Source organism: Xenia sp. Carnegie-2017, unplaced genomic scaffold (assembly GCF_021976095.1).
Source record: "Xenia sp. Carnegie-2017 unplaced genomic scaffold, XeniaSp_v1 HiC_scaffold_20, whole genome shotgun sequence".
In the NCBI taxonomy this organism is placed as follows: domain Eukaryota; kingdom Metazoa; phylum Cnidaria; class Anthozoa; order Malacalcyonacea; family Xeniidae; genus Xenia; species Xenia sp. Carnegie-2017.
In genome coordinates this window covers 12,633,853-12,652,251 of record NW_025813483.1, presented here as the reverse complement: position 1 = coordinate 12,652,251, position 18,399 = coordinate 12,633,853, and the positions used below count along the sequence as shown (strand labels likewise).

Sequence of the window (18,399 nt, the reverse complement as noted above, 5' to 3'; positions counted from 1 at the left end):
AATTCTTGAAATGGTGCTATTGCAAGAAAGAAAGTAATATGTAGTTCACAATATTTTCAAGCTCTGCTATTGGTGGAAACATGTTTTTTGCAACATATACTTCCGGTACAACTGGAAGTGAAGCTTTTGTAAACAAATACAAAGGAGCTCCAATAAAACGTGTATTACTTGATAAAACCAACATAAGGCCTAATTTTTCTGGAAATTTGGCCCTTCTGAATATATCAGCATACATTCTGTCTTAACTTTTGGAATATGATATGCTTCAAACATTGAAATAGAACACTGCTTTCCAAAAAACTGGTTCGACTATCTCGCCAATCGAAATGCCGAAAGTTTACACAGCCAAAATCAATATTATAGCTTTGCATCATTGATAAATAAAGGTCCACATGTTGAAACATATTGAATAATAATATACTTCCAAAAATCATTTGGTTTTATTTCACTTTACAATCTTTTACATATCCTATTGACATCAACACACACTAAGAGAACATATTCCACAAACTGAAATTATTAAAACATGAGCAAAATGGAAATATAAACAACTAAAGATAGAAATGAACAGTTGCATTAAAACTCTGCATATTTGCATCATTTCACATGTTTGTACAATATGTCGTAGTGTCCAGGTTTATATAATAAAGTGATCATAGGATCCCGACCATCGTCTGGAAAATCATGATGATTCACAATGAAGTCATCTCCGCTTCTGTCTAAGTGTTCAATTCTTATACACACCCCAGTTGCATCTGTCAAAGCTATAATATGAATATTGTCGCTTTCTCTAGACATTGGTTCCACCTCCTGCAAAATGTGAGTAAGAAAAGGTAGACGAGTGGCACTTTGTAAGTGTCACATATTTTTAGCAAGGTTGAAAGCATCAAGTTACCAACACAATTTGATTAAAAAACATCATTTAACTTTGGCAGATGATTTTCTCCTTACACTTGAATTCAAGCTAAACTACAGGAAACACATTACACAGAGTAGATATGAACACAAAAACAAGTTTTGTTAGTCCCAACAACAGCTGTGTAGCTAATTCACAGTCTTCCTCATTTGAACAACAACACACGCAAGGTATTAGCCAATTCAAACAGTACCTGACTGCAAAAATCTTTCATTGTTTGACCACCTTCAAGAAAGTTCTCAAAAAAGTCCTCCTTCTTTTGAAGTTGTGCAGATGTGAGTAGCCTGAGATAAACAACTATATAATTAGACATTCCTTCATCCTGAAAAACCTAAAGAACAAAAAGTATGGTATCCAATGCAAGTTTGGATTCATATCAGTGAGGGAAAAATTAGAAAGCACCACTCTTACTGTTAGCAGTTTATCTACATCCATCTTTTCTCCAATTTTATCAAGTAATTCTATAAACTAAAAAAACTCTTCTGTCAAATAAACCCAACTACTATGAGAACATAGGAATTAAACAAGTGACTGGGTTTAAAAGAAATAATTCGAACTTTGGGCAAAAACAATGGCAATTATTAATTGAATCTTAACAATAATCATGCAATACCGTATCATGAAAATCTTCAACCGTAAATGCTGGGAAGCCTAGGGCAACCAATTCATCCTTGCTACCAACAGCATAATTTCTGAATCTAAAAGAACATTATTGAATTATTAAAACACAACAAATAACATAAAAATATAAAGCAAGTTGATTTTACAGTTTTACCTCTCATATTCAACACGATCATTCAATAAATATTCCAAATATGCAAAACCAAAAGCACGAAAGAAACAGTTTCCATCTCCTCTAGTTGTTCTTATGCAAGAATATTTTTTTGACAAGTCCTTTACCAGAGAAAACATTGAGTTATATATGGTCAATGCAATGATACTGCATGGGTAATTTTTGACATGTAACTAAAATAACCATTAAGATTACGAACTTTAAGAAACAAATTCAAATTTTTTAAGAGAAGGTAAATAGATGAGTAAAACCTTATAAAATAGCATTCTCATAATGATACAACAGCAGTTTGTCATATTATTTTGACACATACAATGCAAAACACAGACAATAGAAAGGAACTTCACATTTCACTGTACAAAAACAATCCTAACCCTAACCACAATTACATAATAGAAGTATAAAATCTTTATAGTATAACTGGGAAAGTAGGTTCGCATGTATTTTCCTATTTGATATAAGAGAAACAAGAGAAAAACAGATTCGTAATAACAGCCTTAAATATGATACTTGCTTTAATTTTGTTTTGAAACACAATATCATCTTGTTGATAGATATTTGATAATGTAGCAATGTTTTGGAGTTCACTGACAAGATGTTGAGCATCTGCAATCTAAAATGATGTAGAAATTAATACAACCATTCATTTCCACGCCCGATCAAATAAAAATAATGGGACATTCAAAGCTAAGCTATAGATATACAAATAACGATGTAAAGTACACCACTTTAGACAAGTTATTGATAGTAATCTTGGCAAACCTAAACAAATTACTATTCACAGTAACGTACCTCAAGTATTTCTAAGATACAAACATTATTTCCCACTTAAACATCAATTCATAGAAATGCTAGTCAACTATTCTTGTTGAATAAACAATACAGACCCTTAAAGTCAAATTCATTGTGTATTCTGACTAATCATAGTAGCACCATCTACTCTTGAGATGACATTTATTACAGGATTGATTTCTTATGGCAAGGCATAGGACAAATTGATAATTGGGGGAGGGGGAGGGGGTTGTATTCATATAATCATGTTATAGTGCCTAATCACACTTGATTTCAATGGAACTAATAAAGTAGAATGTCCATGTATGAATACTAGCCCCTCAAATTATTACTCTCCAACTTTGTAAAATAGCAACGTACATATAAATACCCATTTGAGAAGAGTCAAATAGAGATGTGCTTATAAAACAGTTGATTTCATCTTCTTTATAAAGGTGAACATTGCAGTACATGTGCAAATCATAAATTTCTATATTCAAATAAGTGGTGGTGGAGGGGGATAGTTTCAAAATGTAAATAAAATTAGTCCTTTAAATTAGCTCCCTGTATTGCAAACTCTGACATTCACAACCACATGTTTTCTTCAAAAATATTTCATTTGTTACTCTTAAGTTATATAAACTTTGTTTGCACATTCACCAGCATAAAATTTACCAATCTTACCTCTTTATGAATTTTTTCCACTTGGTTCATTATTGCCTCGTCAGCATTTCCTGAATTATAAAAAAAGTACGTAAGACTTTCGCAGAAAACAACTTTGAATAATTCGTTCACTATTGCAGGAGGCATAGAATATTTTCAAATATCACAAACAAGTTTACACTGCAAAAAACATCAAACCTTGTGGTTCTAAAGCCATTTTCCGAGCAATACAAGGCAATGACAAGGCAACAAAAGTTACGGAAATACAACGTAAAACGGATAGCCAGATGCGGAGAGTTATGATTAGAAGACTAAACCTAGTTAACGGCTTGTGCCGATGATTTGAAAAAGCATATATATATAATTTCAAAAAGCAGCACTAAGAATAATTTAAGCGATCTAAAAGAATTTAAGCTTGTGGTTTCAATGCTCTTTTGACTATTCTTTAAAAAAATAAGCCTAAAACTGCATTTCTATAGTTCTAATTGATTTACAAACAAGTGACCAGAGACATGTCGAGAAGCTCCGGAAAATACCGGACTAGTCGGAAACGTACGTAAGAGTATATATAATACGACCATCCATAATACACAAGAACAGACTTTTTCGTGTCATTTACCGGTGTTTGAGTCGAATTTATTCCAAGTAAATTGACTAGGACATTTTATAATGGAGCGTATGGACCAGGGGGATGAGGATAGCCCCAGTGTTGTCAGACGACAGGTAAAATTAGGTTAATTTTCTCTTTGATTTAGTCCACTGTTGCTTCTAGATACTTTCAATTTATTTTAATTAAAGACAGCTTTTCTATGAACTCAATTGTTTGCGATAACGTAATTGAAACGCACTACTAAGCATCTTGTCCCAAAAAATCATGCATTTTTAACTAAATTTGCTGAGTTTACATCAATTTACTCAAATATATTGATACAAATCCTTATATAGACATCTCATCTTTATCCACCAAGTGTCCAATCAACATCATCATTTCAAAGTGGTATGTCTCCATTCCCAGGAACACCAATGACACCAACACCAATGACCCCAACACCAATGACCCCCATTGCACCACTTACACCCATTGCACCACTGACACCTATGTCTGTTGAATCATCTGGAATTGTACCACAGCTTCAGTAAGTTAAGAAGTTCTCAAGTAGGGAAAATTATGTCAGTTCTCTGTGACAATATAAATTTCAATCTCTTTTACATTTCCCCCCAGGAACATTGTATCCACAGTTAACCTTGGTTGTAAACTTGATCTGAAAAAGATAGCTCTTCATGCCAGGAATGCTGAATACAACCCTAAAGTAAGCTTTCTATTATATGTTATTACTCTATAGTAGGAATTGTGTTGATAGCCATTTGTATGCCTTGACTATTAGCGATTTGCTGCTGTTATCATGAGAATCCGAGAGCCAAGAACGACTGCTTTAATATTCAGTTCAGGGAAGATGGTGTGTACGGGAGCAAAAAGGTTAATGATTCTATGGTACTTTTTGTCCTCATAATGAAATATTTTAAACATGGGGCTTCAGAATAATCAGAAAAATTTGATGGTTAAAATTACAGACCATAAACTATTTGTGCCATTCTTTACAGTGAGGATCTTTCAAGGCTTGCAGCAAGAAAGTACGCTCGTGTTGTACAGAAACTTGACTTTCCTGTATGTTCTTGTGAATCAACTCATAAAAAAATTGAGGCGAAGTTCAACATGAATTTCTCATGATCCAATGCAATATTTTAGGCAAAGTTTACGGAGTTTAAAATCCAAAACATGGTGGGGAGTTGTGACGTGAAGTTCCCAATCCGATTAGAAGGTCTTGTTCTTGCGCATGCCCAATTCTCAAGGTAAGGATTTGTTTACCTGCAAGCAACAACTTCTTTATCTCATTATAAGAACAAAAATCTTAAATTAATTTTTGCACTTGTTTATGTTGCAGCTATGAGCCAGAATTGTTTCCTGGACTCATATATCGAATGATGAAACCGAGGATTGTTTTACTAATTTTCGTATCTGGGAAAGTTGTTTTAACAGGTATAAATTTATCAATACCTAGAGTGATCCGATGAACATCCCTATCAAATAAATGCCCTGTACCTTATTAATGCACCCATCCCCTCCGTAGCATGAGTTTTTATTTGGCACTTTACTCTAATAAACGCCCTATCTCTAATAAACGCCCCATCTCAAATAGATGCCCTCACCACGTTACCATTATGTCATTATTTTAATGATTGTTGATTGTTCTCAGAAACAGTATATTTAGTTTTGTTTTCATTTGCTCACACTAAGTTGATAGAAATGATATAAACGCCTCTCGTTGTTAAAGTATCGTATTTATTGATCATTTATATCTCTAGAACCATTAGAATTGATTACTGGGCGTTTATTAGATCGTTTGCGGCAAGCGTACTATAGAATGATACCAACTCTATCCACTGTCTTATGTGTATTACGTCTGATAAATAACGAAACAAATTATTATATTTAGGCGCAAAGGAAAGAAAGCAAATCTATGATGCATTTGAGAACATTTATCCAATCTTAAAGTCCTTTAGAAAATCATGACAAGTTACTTCAAGATTGACAAAGTTGTACATAAACGTTTGTTTGAAATTATTATCTATACATGTTTTTTTTTGTTTTATTGTCACCGATGTACTTTCTACGGAGTTTATGACTGGTTAAGTTGTCTCGTTATTTTTAACATATTAATATTCTAGCGAAACGGAGATCACTATAAATTATCACATATCATATTTCACTATTATATTATGAACATGAAAATCAATGAATGTTGATTCCTGAGGTAAATAAAATTTCGGAGAGCACGTCATAGTGGATTAATTTTAACCGAAAATGTTCTTTTTTATAAACTTTTTTTACACAGCAAAAGAATATTACGTAAATAGAATCTATTCCGCATAAAATTTCCATTTTCAACTAAATATTTGAGAGTATTGAGCTGAAGTTGGATACCACATTCGGAGTATGTTAAATTTTATGCTTCAGTTTGTTGTGACAAATATAGCCAGAAAATCACTAACAAGATCCAACTCAAACATAGATGTTGTACAAAAGGAATCAATAATGAGATTTCCGGATTTCGTATTCAACCATTTTTTAATGAAGGTTTGGAGGATCATTTAAGATGCACACCACAAGATTTAATCCATGTTTTTTTTCTCTATGATTTACGTCAGAACCGCGCACACATTAGCACGAAGAAGCTATAAACAGAGTTGCCTAATCCTCACGAAACAGACGGATCTGTTATGTTTATACTGCACTAACATTGAATTATGATGAAAAAAGTGACTATTTATATTAAGATTGCCTGCTCCAGTCTCGCGGTGCCATTGAAGTAGATTTTGATTCTTATTGGTGCAAAAATATTGAAGCATTTTCAAAGTTTATTTTAAGAAGATGAAAGGATTATGTTCTCAAATTGCGCCGCCTAATTCCCTATGGTTTTAACAACTTACGGCACGAGAATTAAGAAACATACAAAAGATGTGTTGCCGGTTTAGTATTGAAGACCATTCAAGATACCAACAGTATAATCAAATCAAACTCGAAAACATTGAACAGAACTTTAGGTAAACTGTTTTCTCAGTGAAATTTGGTACAAACACAAATTAAACACAGAAGCGACGTAGGGTTCTGAATACGGCTGATTTAATTTTATTAGGATATTCACACGCAGCTTAAAAGATTATTGACTGCGTGCGTCTTCATTGGAAGAGTAAAAAAAAACAAATGTGTACCGGATTGTTAGATGCACGTTATTATACGGTTATTTAACTACGTCGAAGGCTGGCGATCTAAAATTTGTGTTGTGTTATTATTATATAGTCATATAGTTTTGAACATGCTAAATAGTTAGAACGAAGATGATAGGGATAAAACCGAACGGAGCCTCTTTCTAAACCGGTGCAAGAACAACGAAAACTAAAATCTTTAAATTCCCGAAAAATTTAAAGGATTGAAATTCTTAATGTTTTTTTTGCGCTGGCAATCATCGTTGACAATGGACGACGGGGAAACGGGAAAGACGAAGATATTTATGAGAGGAGAGGTAAAGAACGCCAGAGCGGAAGAACTACTGGCCTCACTAAAAGAAGAGAGAGAGAGAAAAAATATTGCAGAGAGCGATGTGCCATACACGTTGAAAAAACAGCCATTGCTTCCTGCAATACAAAACAAAATATACGACAAGGTCGATGATTTCCCTATTGAAGACACGACATCACAATTCCTGTGGAAAGATTTAAACTGGGAAAATACACATAGATTAAATGATTTAGAATTATCTAATGGGAAACAAAATTTCGCAAAAAACTATAGCATCAATTCAACGGACCAACAAGGTAAAGATCTTCCCCCTTTGAAGATAAGAAAAAGACAATTTTTTAAATGAACAAGTTGTCCTGAGCCTCCGATCACACCATGGCACTATAATGTCCGGGTTTTCGTACACTGCACAAAGTAAAATTGTACCAAAAATATATAAGTAACATATTGAGGTGCGATTGGTAGCAACGTCGGCATCAAGTGATTGGAAAATACATTGAAGTGCGATTGGTGGAAACGTCGACCTTGCTTGACTTAGCGTATACTATGAGGTACAATAAAGGCAAGCGATTAGAAAATACGTTGAAGCGCAATGGGTAGCAACGTGACATCACGTGATTTTCAGATATGTGTTGGACGTACGAGGGCAACAACGTTGGTTCCTTCTCCTTTTCGTGGATGATCAAGGAGAATCGGAAGCACACAAAAATCTTTTTCACAAGATCAAATGGGCAAAAATATTGGAAGTGATCATTCGTGAACAACATAAAAAAAATGCTTGAACAAACTTGGTCGCTTTATCCCACTAAGTAGAAGATATTGTAGACCATAGCGAACCTTAAGAAGATTGATTTCTATTTTTTTTTTGAAGAAACTGCCAATAACCAACATGGCTTGATGATGCTATAAGATTCCTGCAACATCAATGAGCACAAAACACAGTAAGCACATACCGAAATCAATCCGCCAATTAAACTAAAAATAAATATAGAAAATCAATAAACGAAAAAAATGTTTGTGTGAAATGGAAAAGTTCAATTGAAAAACATTGGAAACCAAAATCGTTTTAAAGTTTGTACTAGTTTCAACTTTTTTTTATCTTTTGTAATTACATTTGGAAGATCTTTCTTTAAATGCGATCGAGCATTATGAAGGCGGCATCGCTTCAAATTATTATCACTGCTCAATACTAACTACTTTTACGGCAGAGTAAGCCATATTTTTAATAAATAGTTATGTATTGCTATAGACTCTATACTAAATACGACCGTAGTTGCTATAATTTGTATGATTATCGTTTCTGAAATATCTATTTATGGCACGGCTAGTTTCAATTTCATCAAATAGTTCAAATAACTGACACGTTTACAATTTAATTCACAATTCACATGCCTAACATATTTACATAAAAACCCTTTCTTTGTTGACCCACACTATGATTATGGAAAAAAATGTCTCCAAGTTAAACGAAATGGTGATTCTAATATCACTTCTTTTGAAAAAATCTCATCGTTGTACATAAATCTACGGAAAAACATGAATATATGAATAAAATCCCCCTCACTCATCTAGCTGGCGGCGCCACTGGCCTTGTATTAGTTTTGCAAATCAAAAGCATCATTGCGTCTCAATAAGATATTATCGTAAATGCTTTATTTTCTTACAGGAGAACAAAGATCTTACAAAAAGCTAAAACTAATGAAAGCAGGTCATGAGTATTGGTGATAAGTGACGTAGTTTCCTGAACAATTAAAAATTTGCAACAAATATTTAATTAACTGCCACGAAACATGATTTAATTGATCATGCATGTTCGGTCCAGTTCGGATGCGTTAATTTACACAAAGGTCTCATCTTCAAGAGAATCTTCAATCATTTGCATACACATACGCACCGTAGAATTGAAATAATTTCACTGTACCTTTATGCTAAACGGCAAATAGAATATATCGCTTGATGCTAGAATATTCTTATGTTCGTTTGCGTGCAAAGTTCAAAATGTATATTGTGCACCATTGTTATGGATATGAACGTACAACAGAGGCATTTGCAAGTTAATATTAGGTTTTCATGCATTCCTAGAGCATCCATGCATAGTCCAAAAAAGAGTTTTTGATGTTTATCAAATACTTCATTCATATTTTAAGTAGATTGCGCGGGGGTGTCTAACAGGGAACATTGCTGAAAATATAATCATATTAAGAATAACGTGTATCTTTTTGTCTTTGCCAGTTTTTTCAACTTGATAGAGACGAAAATATGGGAGCTAGAGTTTCAAGAAATGACTTTGAATGGACATACACCGATGAGCCACACGCAACGAGAAGAAAGGTCATTCTCAGTAAGTGAAAAGCAGAGGTGTGTTTCAATATTGACTTATGTAAAGGGGCCGTATACTATGAAACATTTACACGTCAACCAAGACAGAACTCTCGACTAAGATTAATTCAAGATTATAAAATCATCGACGTGAGATCTAGGAGCGAAATGCGCAGTTAATTTATTACTTGTTTTGAGAAAGTCAAAGTATGCTGTTCGTTACATCATGCTTTGAATATATAGTTGCTAAAGTTGTACAATTTTAATTTTTCCCTTCATCATGATCGAAAAACCATGATCGAAAGCTAATCTTAAATGGTTCAGGGGAAATTGCTTTAAATCAACGAATATACATGGGGATAAAAAGATTTAATGTAATGAATTAAACAGCATTATCAATAAATTTCGGCATAAACAATATAAGCAATACATTCTGATTGGGCCTCCAGAATTTCGAGAACAACGAAATACAAGTTATTTTTCCTTTGTGTACTATTGTCACGAATCAGAAACCTTTCGCAGGTGATGGGGCAACAATAAATAGCCTAAACTAAGGCAATTCGAATCTTTCACGTTTGGTGAACTTTTCGTCCTTCTTTTGACGTCATCACGTCAAAGTAACAATGCTGTTAGGTACCTACGTAGGGTAACAACATGGCTGCTATAAAAGTACTTTTTATTTTTCATACTCATTTGAAAACAACGATTTTATACGATTGACGGGGAAGAAACAAAGGTAAATAGCGAGTTTTTACAACAGAAAAGATTCCAACCCATCATCTCGTACAACATTTTCCTAGTAATTGTCGATCCATTGTTTTGCAGAGGCGCATCCAGAAATCAAGAAATTGATGGTCGTTGATCATAACTTCAAGTATCACGTAATACTCCTGGTTTTCCTTCAAATTCTCGTGTTACCCTTGGTACCTCATTTATCATGGTTAGGTTTTTTTCTGCTCACATACTTTTATGGTGCTGTAATAAACCATGCAATCCTTGACGCCATCCACGAGATCTCGCACAACATGGCGTATGGAAATGGGAAACCGCTTCCTAACCGTCTCTTCGGAATTTTTGCAAATCTGCCCACGAGCATACCTGTCAGCGTTACGTTTAAGCGCTATCACATGGAGCATCACCGTTACCAGGGCGATGAAGATTTAGATCCAGACCTGCCCACTGAATGGGAAGGACGTTTCTTCACTAACAGTTTCACTAAAGCTATTTACGTTGGAATTCTTCCTCTATTCTACGGACTGCGTCCACTTTTCGTCAATCCAAAATCACCAACAATGCTTGAATTATTAAACTATGTGGTACAGCTTTCTTTTGATGCAATTTTATACAACTTCTTTGGCATTATGCCACTGGTTTATCTGTTGATAAGCACATTGATTGGTACAGGATGGCATCCTCTCGGTGCACAGTTCATTGCAGAGCATTATATGTTTCGTAAGGGCCAGGAAACGTTTTCGTACTACGGTCCGTTTAATTACGTCATGTTTAATGTTGGTTATCACAACGAGCACCATGATTTCCCCAATATTCCTGGTTCTTTGCTTCCGAAGGTTCGCGAACTTGCCCCGGAGTTCTACGACAACTTGCCACATCATTCTTCCTACCTTAAAGTCCTCTATGATTTTATATTCGATCCCGAGATTAATCCATACGCACGCATTAAGCGGTCCAGTAAAAAACGGATCGACAGGAACAAAAACACCGAGCCAAAATCGAAAACGCACGAAGAATGACGCAAAACCGAGCAGTCACGTGACCAAAAAGTCTTTTGAACTTTTTTACCCAATATTGTAGCCTCGCTGAAATTTTTCACCCAATTGTGTTGGCTTACTGAATTTTTTTTTACTCCAGTTGTGTTGACTTACTGAATTTTTTTACTCCAATTGTGTTGGCTTACTGAATTTTATTTTACTCCAATTGTGTTGGATTACTGAATTTTTTTCACCCCAATCTAAAATAAGAACACTTAACAAAGTCATATCAAAGGAAAGAGAGAGGGAGCAAAATTTATCGAATTCAGTTTTGTGAAATAATACTTTATGTAGAAGTACATCAAACACAATCCAAATGTTGCTACATTCAAGAGGGTGAAGTACTCGTTGGAAAATGCACATTGGTTTAAATGCTTTTTAATATGTAACAATGAACGTAATCACGTGACCAAAAATTTACAGTGTGAATGTAATATAAATAAAACGATATACACTATAAGCATAAACTATTCTCAGAAAGATGTCTAATTCACTTAATGTGAACTACTTCAAAACTATGTCGGTTAAGGCACATGCAAAATCGACAAAACCATTCAGACTGCATGCTGAAAATCAATTTATCGCCATGACACTACAAAACAAAAGCGCAACAACACAGTGATAATTATGTTTTTTCACCTGTTCAAACAGGTTGTTGTGCTTGCGCCTCATGAACATTTTCCGTCATTAGATCGTCAATACACTAAGAATAACAGACCTTTAATGGATCAGGAAAATATCAACATCCTTACGAAATGTGTTGTAACAGACGTAATATGAAAAGGAACTCAAACAGAACAATAGCGTTGCACATACGTATTAATATAGGTTAGTGTAATAATATAATTTTAGAAGAACAAACGAAAGTGAAGTTAAGTACGATAATTGTTTACGACGTATTAAGAGAGCGACAGCAACACTACACGCTAAAATTTGTCATATTTGAACGTTTAAGACGAACATTTAAACGATGGGAAAAAAAACAAATTAAGATATAGTAAAAGAAAAGCGAGAAGAGTTTGAAAAAAACACGCGTATAGTGCATGTAATATATATGGCACGAGTAGTAATTAATGTTGTTTTTATTTTACGACGGTTTCGAGAAATTACAGTAAAATCAAGTTTTCAAAACTATGCGATTAGCACAAAGCTAAAAACAAAGCAAATTCCTTCTCTTCCTATAATGCATCGTTGAGCATGTGAGCTGAACACCTAAATGAAGTCTACATAACGTTTTTCAGCTATATATAATTAGTTTTACTAAAAGAGGAGCCGCCCTATTCAAAACCATAGTAATTATATACATCTCAATTCATGGATTGATATAGAGTGAAGAGATGGATAACAATGAGAAGAGATCCCATTGCGTACCAAAACCACCACCAAAATCACGGTTTAATGACGACGAGTCGTCAGCAGTGTTCCGACTGTTGTTGAAACAAGAGAAAATTCTGAAGGACAGGGAGAACAATCCAGCACTAAAACTTACACCAGAGAAATCTATTCGTTGTTTACCTCCGGTAGCAAACGGTATGGAAAGGAATCAAGAGGAAAACAAGATAAATGGTAAGGGAGAAAGTGACGTAATCTTATCTAGTAAACAACAGTCGCTACCTTTGGCAAGACCAGCATCAATAGGTGGAATATTTCGAAGTCCAAAATTGGCAAGAGTTAAAGACAGACCTAAAGGTTCGTACGGTTGCAGACAACTAAAACATAAACAAACAACAGAGCAACAATACGATCAACAACAACTCACACAACATGGTCAACAAGAACAACAGCAACTAACACAACATGAAAAGCATGAAAAACAAGAACAGCAGCAACTTACACAACATGACAAACCAGAGCAACAGCAAAGCATTCAAGATAATCGACAAGAGCAACAGCAGCAACGACTAGTAAATACTGGGGAAGAAAAACGACAAACTCATCAGCAGCAGGAAAATGAATTACAGAACCAAATACTACAATGCAGAGAACAACAACAAAAGCCCCAACTACAGCAACACCAAGAGCAAGAGCAACAAGGACAACGATCAAAACAACGACAACAAATGCATACTCAGAGCAAAAGCTTCAACGAATGGGAAAGGAAACGCTCGTATCAAGAAACTATTGCAAGGTTAAAGGAACAAACACAAAGGTTTGGAGGAAGACGTAGTTTGACGAGGACAAGAAGCTGTCCAGCACCTTCAAGGAGTCTTGAAACACACATTCCGCCCATTTCTTCAAACAAAACTTGGACTGAATCAACAATCGCAGAGTCTATGAACAAGTTCACCTGGAGAAATACACAGTTTCCAAAATAATTGCATGCGGATGTGTTAAAAAATGTTCATTGATAGGATGTAATACAAACGTTATGTTCATATCCATACTAGCTTTATTGCTTAGTCTTTAGGTAGTACTGTGAACAACAAATTATTAGATGGTGCTTAAAGTGTTTGTTTGTATGAAATAATCTTCAAAACTGAAGTATCCAAAACTTGGTTCTCTGACAGATCTTTATTTGCTTATTCAAGAAACGTGACGATATATTGAACAGGTCATTTTGACAGCAGGTAAATAATGATAGGAATAATCATGCAAAGTCGTGTTTGATGCTATAGAATACTTATGATCACAATCACTATAAAGTAAATGGTTTAAACCCGGGAGTATCGTAAACATTTTGATTGTTGGGAATTACTTTTGTGTTTCTATAATAATTTTTATTATACAATGTTGGTAGAATGTCGATTGCAAATGCATTGCTAAGAGCCTACAGATATTTCTCAATTTCTTGCCACCTACAAAACATTTAAATTATCGTTAGGTGACGCAATTATATACTAAAGTAAATGGTTTGAACCCGGGAGTATCGTTATATATTTGTAAATGTAGATCGTCCAGGTTGGTAAAGTCCTGAGAAGGACTGTTTTTGTTGTTGTTGACTGACGTTTCGACAACCTTAGCGGTTGTCATCTTCGGAGTCAAAAAAAAAAAAAAAATGAATGAAAAAAATTTTTTGACTCTGAAGATGACTACCGCTAAGGTTGTCGAAAAGTCAGTCAACAACAACAAAAACAGTCCTTCTCCGAACTATAATAACCTAGACGATCTACATGTAGAAACATGTAACAATTACTATACGTGAATAGGACTTCATAAGGCATCAAGATGGCCTTTTGATGTACAATGGAGAGAGGAAATGTTAGTAGAAAAGTTGATAAAAAAAGCGGAGACACGCCAGACGAAGTAGTTTTAAACGAGACGAAACATTTGCCAGCGTTATCGCTCAATGACAAGGAAACAACGCCTATTCAACCCATTAGCTCAAAAAAAGCACACACAAAAAGAGTTAACGCAGACGAAGATACCAAATTGAAAGCAAGTAAACAAGGATTAAAGAATTGCTCCTCGAAAGACAAGGTAGGAGACGCCGGTCAACATGAGAAATTCTCTGTTATTTGCGGCGCAAATACTGGAAAAAACGGTTGACATCATGAAATTCTAAAAACGAAAGCGTTTGACGTCGATTATTTACAATGGAACAGCAAAAATTTAATAGATGTGGCCGTAGAAGAACAAAATGGATACCAGTTGACTAAGAAATGGATACCAGTTGACTATGTATAAAGTCACTAGTACTGACTTTATACGTAATACTATGGTGTAAGGGCATTTTATAGTCTTTACGAAAATAAATACAGTTTGATGCAAGAAAAGGTATTTAATGATACGCCCAAACAAAACGAACATTTTCCGCAAAATCCCTAGTCCTACACTGCATTTTTCTAGCAACGTAACTAATTAAATATTTTGCGGATTTCGGAGGTATCAATGACTCCAGTAGAACAGAATGGCGCATGCGCATTATCTCTTATTCATCTGAGACAAATTTAGAGTTCTTGAAGTTTTTAAGAGCCCACACAATGCATCATCTCATGTCAAAAATTTCGCCAAGTTGACGCTGAGAAGAGAAATAAGGATTACGAATTCTGAGCTAAACCACAATTAAATGCTATGATCTGGACGTATTTATTTGAACTGATGTTCATAGAAGCGAGGCTGACTCGTGTGGAAAAGCTCGTTGTTGTATAGGCAACGCTAGTTTTTGGATGGGTTCTGGGGTGAAAAAGAACCCTCGCATACAAAATTACACAGGCACCGAGCTGCTAAAATCAAATTGTTCTCACAATTAAGAGATTACAGACATCAGAAAATTTACTTATCAGCCACACTAATTATTTTCGATCTACGCAAACGAAGTGTTTCCATTTGATACCAAGATCCTTACACATTCAAGAACAAATTTTATTGTCGCAAGAAAATAAATATTGTGCTTGAATGATTTTAACAGTAAAATATGAAACAATGCATTGGGATATTCTGTCATAAACTCAGTGGAAATATCTCCCACAAAGGTCTTACAGTCAATCACAGCAGAAACAGCATAATACATAACTGAGAAAATTTAATTCTCTTTATGAAGTTTATGAAAACCCTGAGTCCGCAATTCCTCACAACTTTGTTAGCACAAGATAAATGAAGTTCATATCTTGATCTCGACGTGTCGGAATCTAACCTAACTTTAAATAATTTAAATATTTGTTGCGCTTGCTTTGCACCTGATCACCTGACTCAAAAACCATTTCATCCACTTTAATTACTCAAAAACCAGTATCCACTTTGATCACACAAAACACAGTCGATCCTTTGATCACTTCAAAATTAGCCTATCCATTTTGATCATAAATCAATAAAACAGTCACTTGAAGTCTTAAACCAATTTACTATCTAATAACAGTTTTTTAAGTTCATTGAAAATTGTGCATGTGCATATAGATGACGATTTGTTTTGTTGTAATGCAATGGTGATAATCGTCGTAGTTTTTGTCAGCCAAAGTAATTAACGTGTGAATAATAAATAACGATGAATAATAAATATTAAAAAGGGGGCGTTCTTACCACCAGCCATAATGTAACCAAGGTGATTTTTGATTACAATCTAAAACAACCTTACACTGAGGAATTAAGAAAAGTAGCTGTGTAGTGGCCAAGAGAGACTACGTGTAAAATTTCCTGCTTTAAAGGCAGTTTTTCAAAAATCATTTAATCATGGCAGTCTTGCAAGATTAGCTGTATTAATGAAACAATGTAAAGGCGACTGGAAAGGATTATGTTAATATAAGTATTACATATGGTGAAGGCTTATTGAATCCCTTGGGTAAACGAATGCCGCGCGATTAAGTAGCATCTAAACCACTTGACTTTAAAGACGAGTCCTTTGGATTGCAAAGATTTCCCAAATATATTACACAAACGATCAAGTCATTCCGAAAACTTAATATGGAAGAAAATTTAACCGGCGAAAAAGATGATTTAGCAAAAGCAAAGAAGGATTTAATACTAAGGTTCGTAACGGACCAAGAACAACTACAGACCGGCCACACTCCTCCAAAATCAGGCAATAGCGATGAAACATTCGACATAATTGACAGTATAGAAATCCAAAAGGCCAGCCTTAGCAATATGCAATTCGATGATAACACGCCACGAAAGCAAAATGAGCACAGATTATTGAGTTTGTATTCAAACGCTGCAGAGAACAGACCACGAAGTCGAACTAACATATCAAACAACAGGAGAAGTAGGATAAGGGGTAAAAGTCCAGTGGGACTAAATGATCAATTCAGGAGAGAGAAAATAAAAAAGGAAGTACAAGGAAAAAGCTACAGCACCCTTCGTAAACACGAGAATGAGTTTGGACGACTACGATCGGCGCCGAGTTCACAAAATAAACAAAAAGTTCATACGAAAGAGCTTAACTTGCCAACAAAGAAAGCACCGTTAAGTATCATTCTGTCGAAAAAAATCGATGACCGTCATGAAATGACGTCGTTGACTTGCACAAATTTCAAACGCCCTTCCAAAGATATCTCCACAGTAGATATAGCATTACTTAATCAACATACTGTTCCTTCGATAACATCAGCTCACACCTTAATGCATTTGCCACCAATTCCCACAGATACGACAAAAAAACACCCTTCTACTTAGAAGAAGAAACACTCTGTCTCCAACAATGTTTATTTGTAGTATTTAGTTGCTAGCTAAATGTTATATTTCGGGCGAGTATACAAAAATAAGTTCAACTACATATAAAAACTTCAAAACGTACGAGAACGTTAAACAGGACCTTACACCATAAAAATATTTTCCCATGTATTCACTTTCCGCCATACAAATCTATTGTTACAATATGCATGATGTAAAATGACGAGATAGACAAAATGCTGTGATAAATACAGTAAACGTTGTATGAAAAGAACTCTTACACAGTTTTATTTGTATTAAACAAGCATTTTCAAGTTGTAGCCACTGCTGCAAAGATTAGAGAGAGCTCAACCTAAGCATGATGTCTTCCTTAGAGAGAGGTCTAAAATAGAAAGATGCTTACTTTAGAGAGATGACAACGACAAGCAATCACAGAACTACCACCACGTTATGCAGTGGGTGCGAAATTATTTCTTTTCATTATTTTCCCATTCATTATACCTCCTTCAGCAAGAGTTGACCTATTGCTCTGCAGATTTCTTATTCCGTGTCATCACCGACAAAACGGAATTCAACAAATTCTTGGGGCCATAACGAAGATTTTTTGCAAATAAAAGGCATCTTCTTTTGCGTTTTTGAATTATTAGTACTGCTTGCCCAGATGGTCTCTTTATGGTGGAAAGTAAAATCTTAAAACAATTTACCAGCACCACCATACTTTTTATGCGTGTCTTTTGTCGCCAAACGAGCGCTTACTCTTCTCCTTGTATCTCCTCGAGCAAGGCAACCGTGAAAAACATCCATTTTCACCACGACCAGGTAATAAACGTCACCAAAGATCCCACTTATTTTAAACTTGCAATTGAAACATTTCTCTATTTTGTAAATACGTTTTCTTGCTTGTGTGAGGTAATGAACTCTTTCCTTAACTACTTATAAATAATTCCTTTGATTTAACAATATTTTTTAATTCCCAAACAACAACAGCAGGATAACAGTAAGGATAAACGACTTTCATCAGTCGTTCCAGTTCTGTCCCATGTTT

At 34.9% G+C, this 18,399-nt stretch overlaps 5 protein-coding genes across 6 annotated transcripts; 4 read left to right on the top strand and 1 right to left on the bottom strand.

Moving 5' to 3' along the window:
• Positions 1–418: 418 nt before the first annotated feature.
• On the bottom strand, positions 419–3,442 carry LOC124442406 (ubiquitin thioesterase OTUB1-like). Its single transcript, XM_046992902.1, has 8 exons — positions 3,342–3,442; positions 3,165–3,214; positions 2,224–2,322; positions 1,692–1,810; positions 1,530–1,614; positions 1,328–1,384; positions 1,110–1,247; positions 419–810 (listed from the first exon to the last, which is right to left on the bottom strand). The coding sequence occupies exons 1-8, from the start codon at positions 3,358–3,360 to the stop codon at positions 598–600; spliced, it is 780 nt and encodes a 259-aa protein (XP_046848858.1). The 5' UTR covers positions 3,361–3,442; the 3' UTR covers positions 419–597.
• A 262-nt stretch (positions 3,443–3,704) lies between these two features.
• LOC124442407 (TATA-box-binding protein-like) lies at positions 3,705–5,978 on the top strand. The gene is made up of 8 exons (XM_046992903.1): positions 3,705–3,866; positions 4,089–4,279; positions 4,366–4,453; positions 4,529–4,620; positions 4,746–4,809; positions 4,891–4,994; positions 5,087–5,181; positions 5,639–5,978. The coding sequence occupies exons 1-8, from the start codon at positions 3,813–3,815 to the stop codon at positions 5,713–5,715; spliced, it is 765 nt and encodes a 254-aa protein (XP_046848859.1). The 5' UTR covers positions 3,705–3,812; the 3' UTR covers positions 5,716–5,978.
• A 3,407-nt stretch (positions 5,979–9,385) lies between these two features.
• Positions 9,386–11,789, top strand: LOC124441997 (sphingolipid delta(4)-desaturase DES1-like). 2 transcript variants are annotated; one of them, XM_046992476.1, is made up of 2 exons: positions 9,386–9,562; positions 10,366–11,789. In XM_046992476.1, the coding sequence occupies exons 1-2, from the start codon at positions 9,481–9,483 to the stop codon at positions 11,289–11,291; spliced, it is 1,008 nt and encodes a 335-aa protein (XP_046848432.1). In that variant the 5' UTR covers positions 9,386–9,480; the 3' UTR covers positions 11,292–11,789. The 2 variants fall into 2 exon arrangements, with proteins under 2 accessions (XP_046848432.1, XP_046848433.1); XM_046992477.1 differs by having other exon boundaries at positions 9,516–9,579.
• A 39-nt stretch (positions 11,790–11,828) lies between these two features.
• Positions 11,829–13,972, top strand: LOC124441998 (UPF0746 protein DDB_G0281095-like). The gene is made up of 2 exons (XM_046992479.1): positions 11,829–12,137; positions 12,638–13,972. The coding sequence occupies exon 2, from the start codon at positions 12,647–12,649 to the stop codon at positions 13,622–13,624; it is 978 nt and encodes a 325-aa protein (XP_046848435.1). The 5' UTR covers positions 11,829–12,137; positions 12,638–12,646; the 3' UTR covers positions 13,625–13,972.
• Positions 13,973–16,273: 2,301 nt separating this feature from the next.
• LOC124441517 lies at positions 16,274–17,674 on the top strand. Its single transcript, XM_046991999.1, has one exon. The coding sequence runs from the start codon at positions 16,647–16,649 to the stop codon at positions 17,355–17,357; it is 711 nt and encodes a 236-aa protein (XP_046847955.1). The 5' UTR covers positions 16,274–16,646; the 3' UTR covers positions 17,358–17,674.
• The last annotated feature ends 725 nt before the right edge of the window (positions 17,675–18,399 follow it).

Coding starts and splice junctions, on each gene's coding strand:
- LOC124441997 (XM_046992476.1), top strand. CDS start 9,481: ATGGGAGCTAGAGTTTCAAGAAATGACTTTGAATGGACATACACCGAT. Junction 9,563..10,365: donor GAGAAGAAAGGTCATTCTCA/GTAAGTGAAAAG, acceptor ATTGTTTTGCAG/AGGCGCATCCAGAAATCAAG.
- LOC124442406 (XM_046992902.1), bottom strand. Junction 1,615..1,691: donor GATCGTGTTGAATATGAGAG/GTAAAACTGTAA, acceptor ATGTTCTTTTAG/ATTCAGAAATTATGCTGTTG. Junction 811..1,109: donor TGAAAGATTTTTGCAGTCAG/GTACTGTTTGAA, acceptor CACATTTTGCAG/GAGGTGGAACCAATGTCTAG.
- LOC124442407 (XM_046992903.1), top strand. CDS start 3,813: ATGGAGCGTATGGACCAGGGGGATGAGGATAGCCCCAGTGTTGTCAGA. Junction 3,867..4,088: donor CCAGTGTTGTCAGACGACAG/GTAAAATTAGGT, acceptor ATCCTTATATAG/ACATCTCATCTTTATCCACC. Junction 4,454..4,528: donor ATGCTGAATACAACCCTAAA/GTAAGCTTTCTA, acceptor CTTGACTATTAG/CGATTTGCTGCTGTTATCAT.
- LOC124441998 (XM_046992479.1), top strand. CDS start 12,647: ATGGATAACAATGAGAAGAGATCCCATTGCGTACCAAAACCACCACCA.
- LOC124441517 (XM_046991999.1), top strand. CDS start 16,647: ATGGAAGAAAATTTAACCGGCGAAAAAGATGATTTAGCAAAAGCAAAG.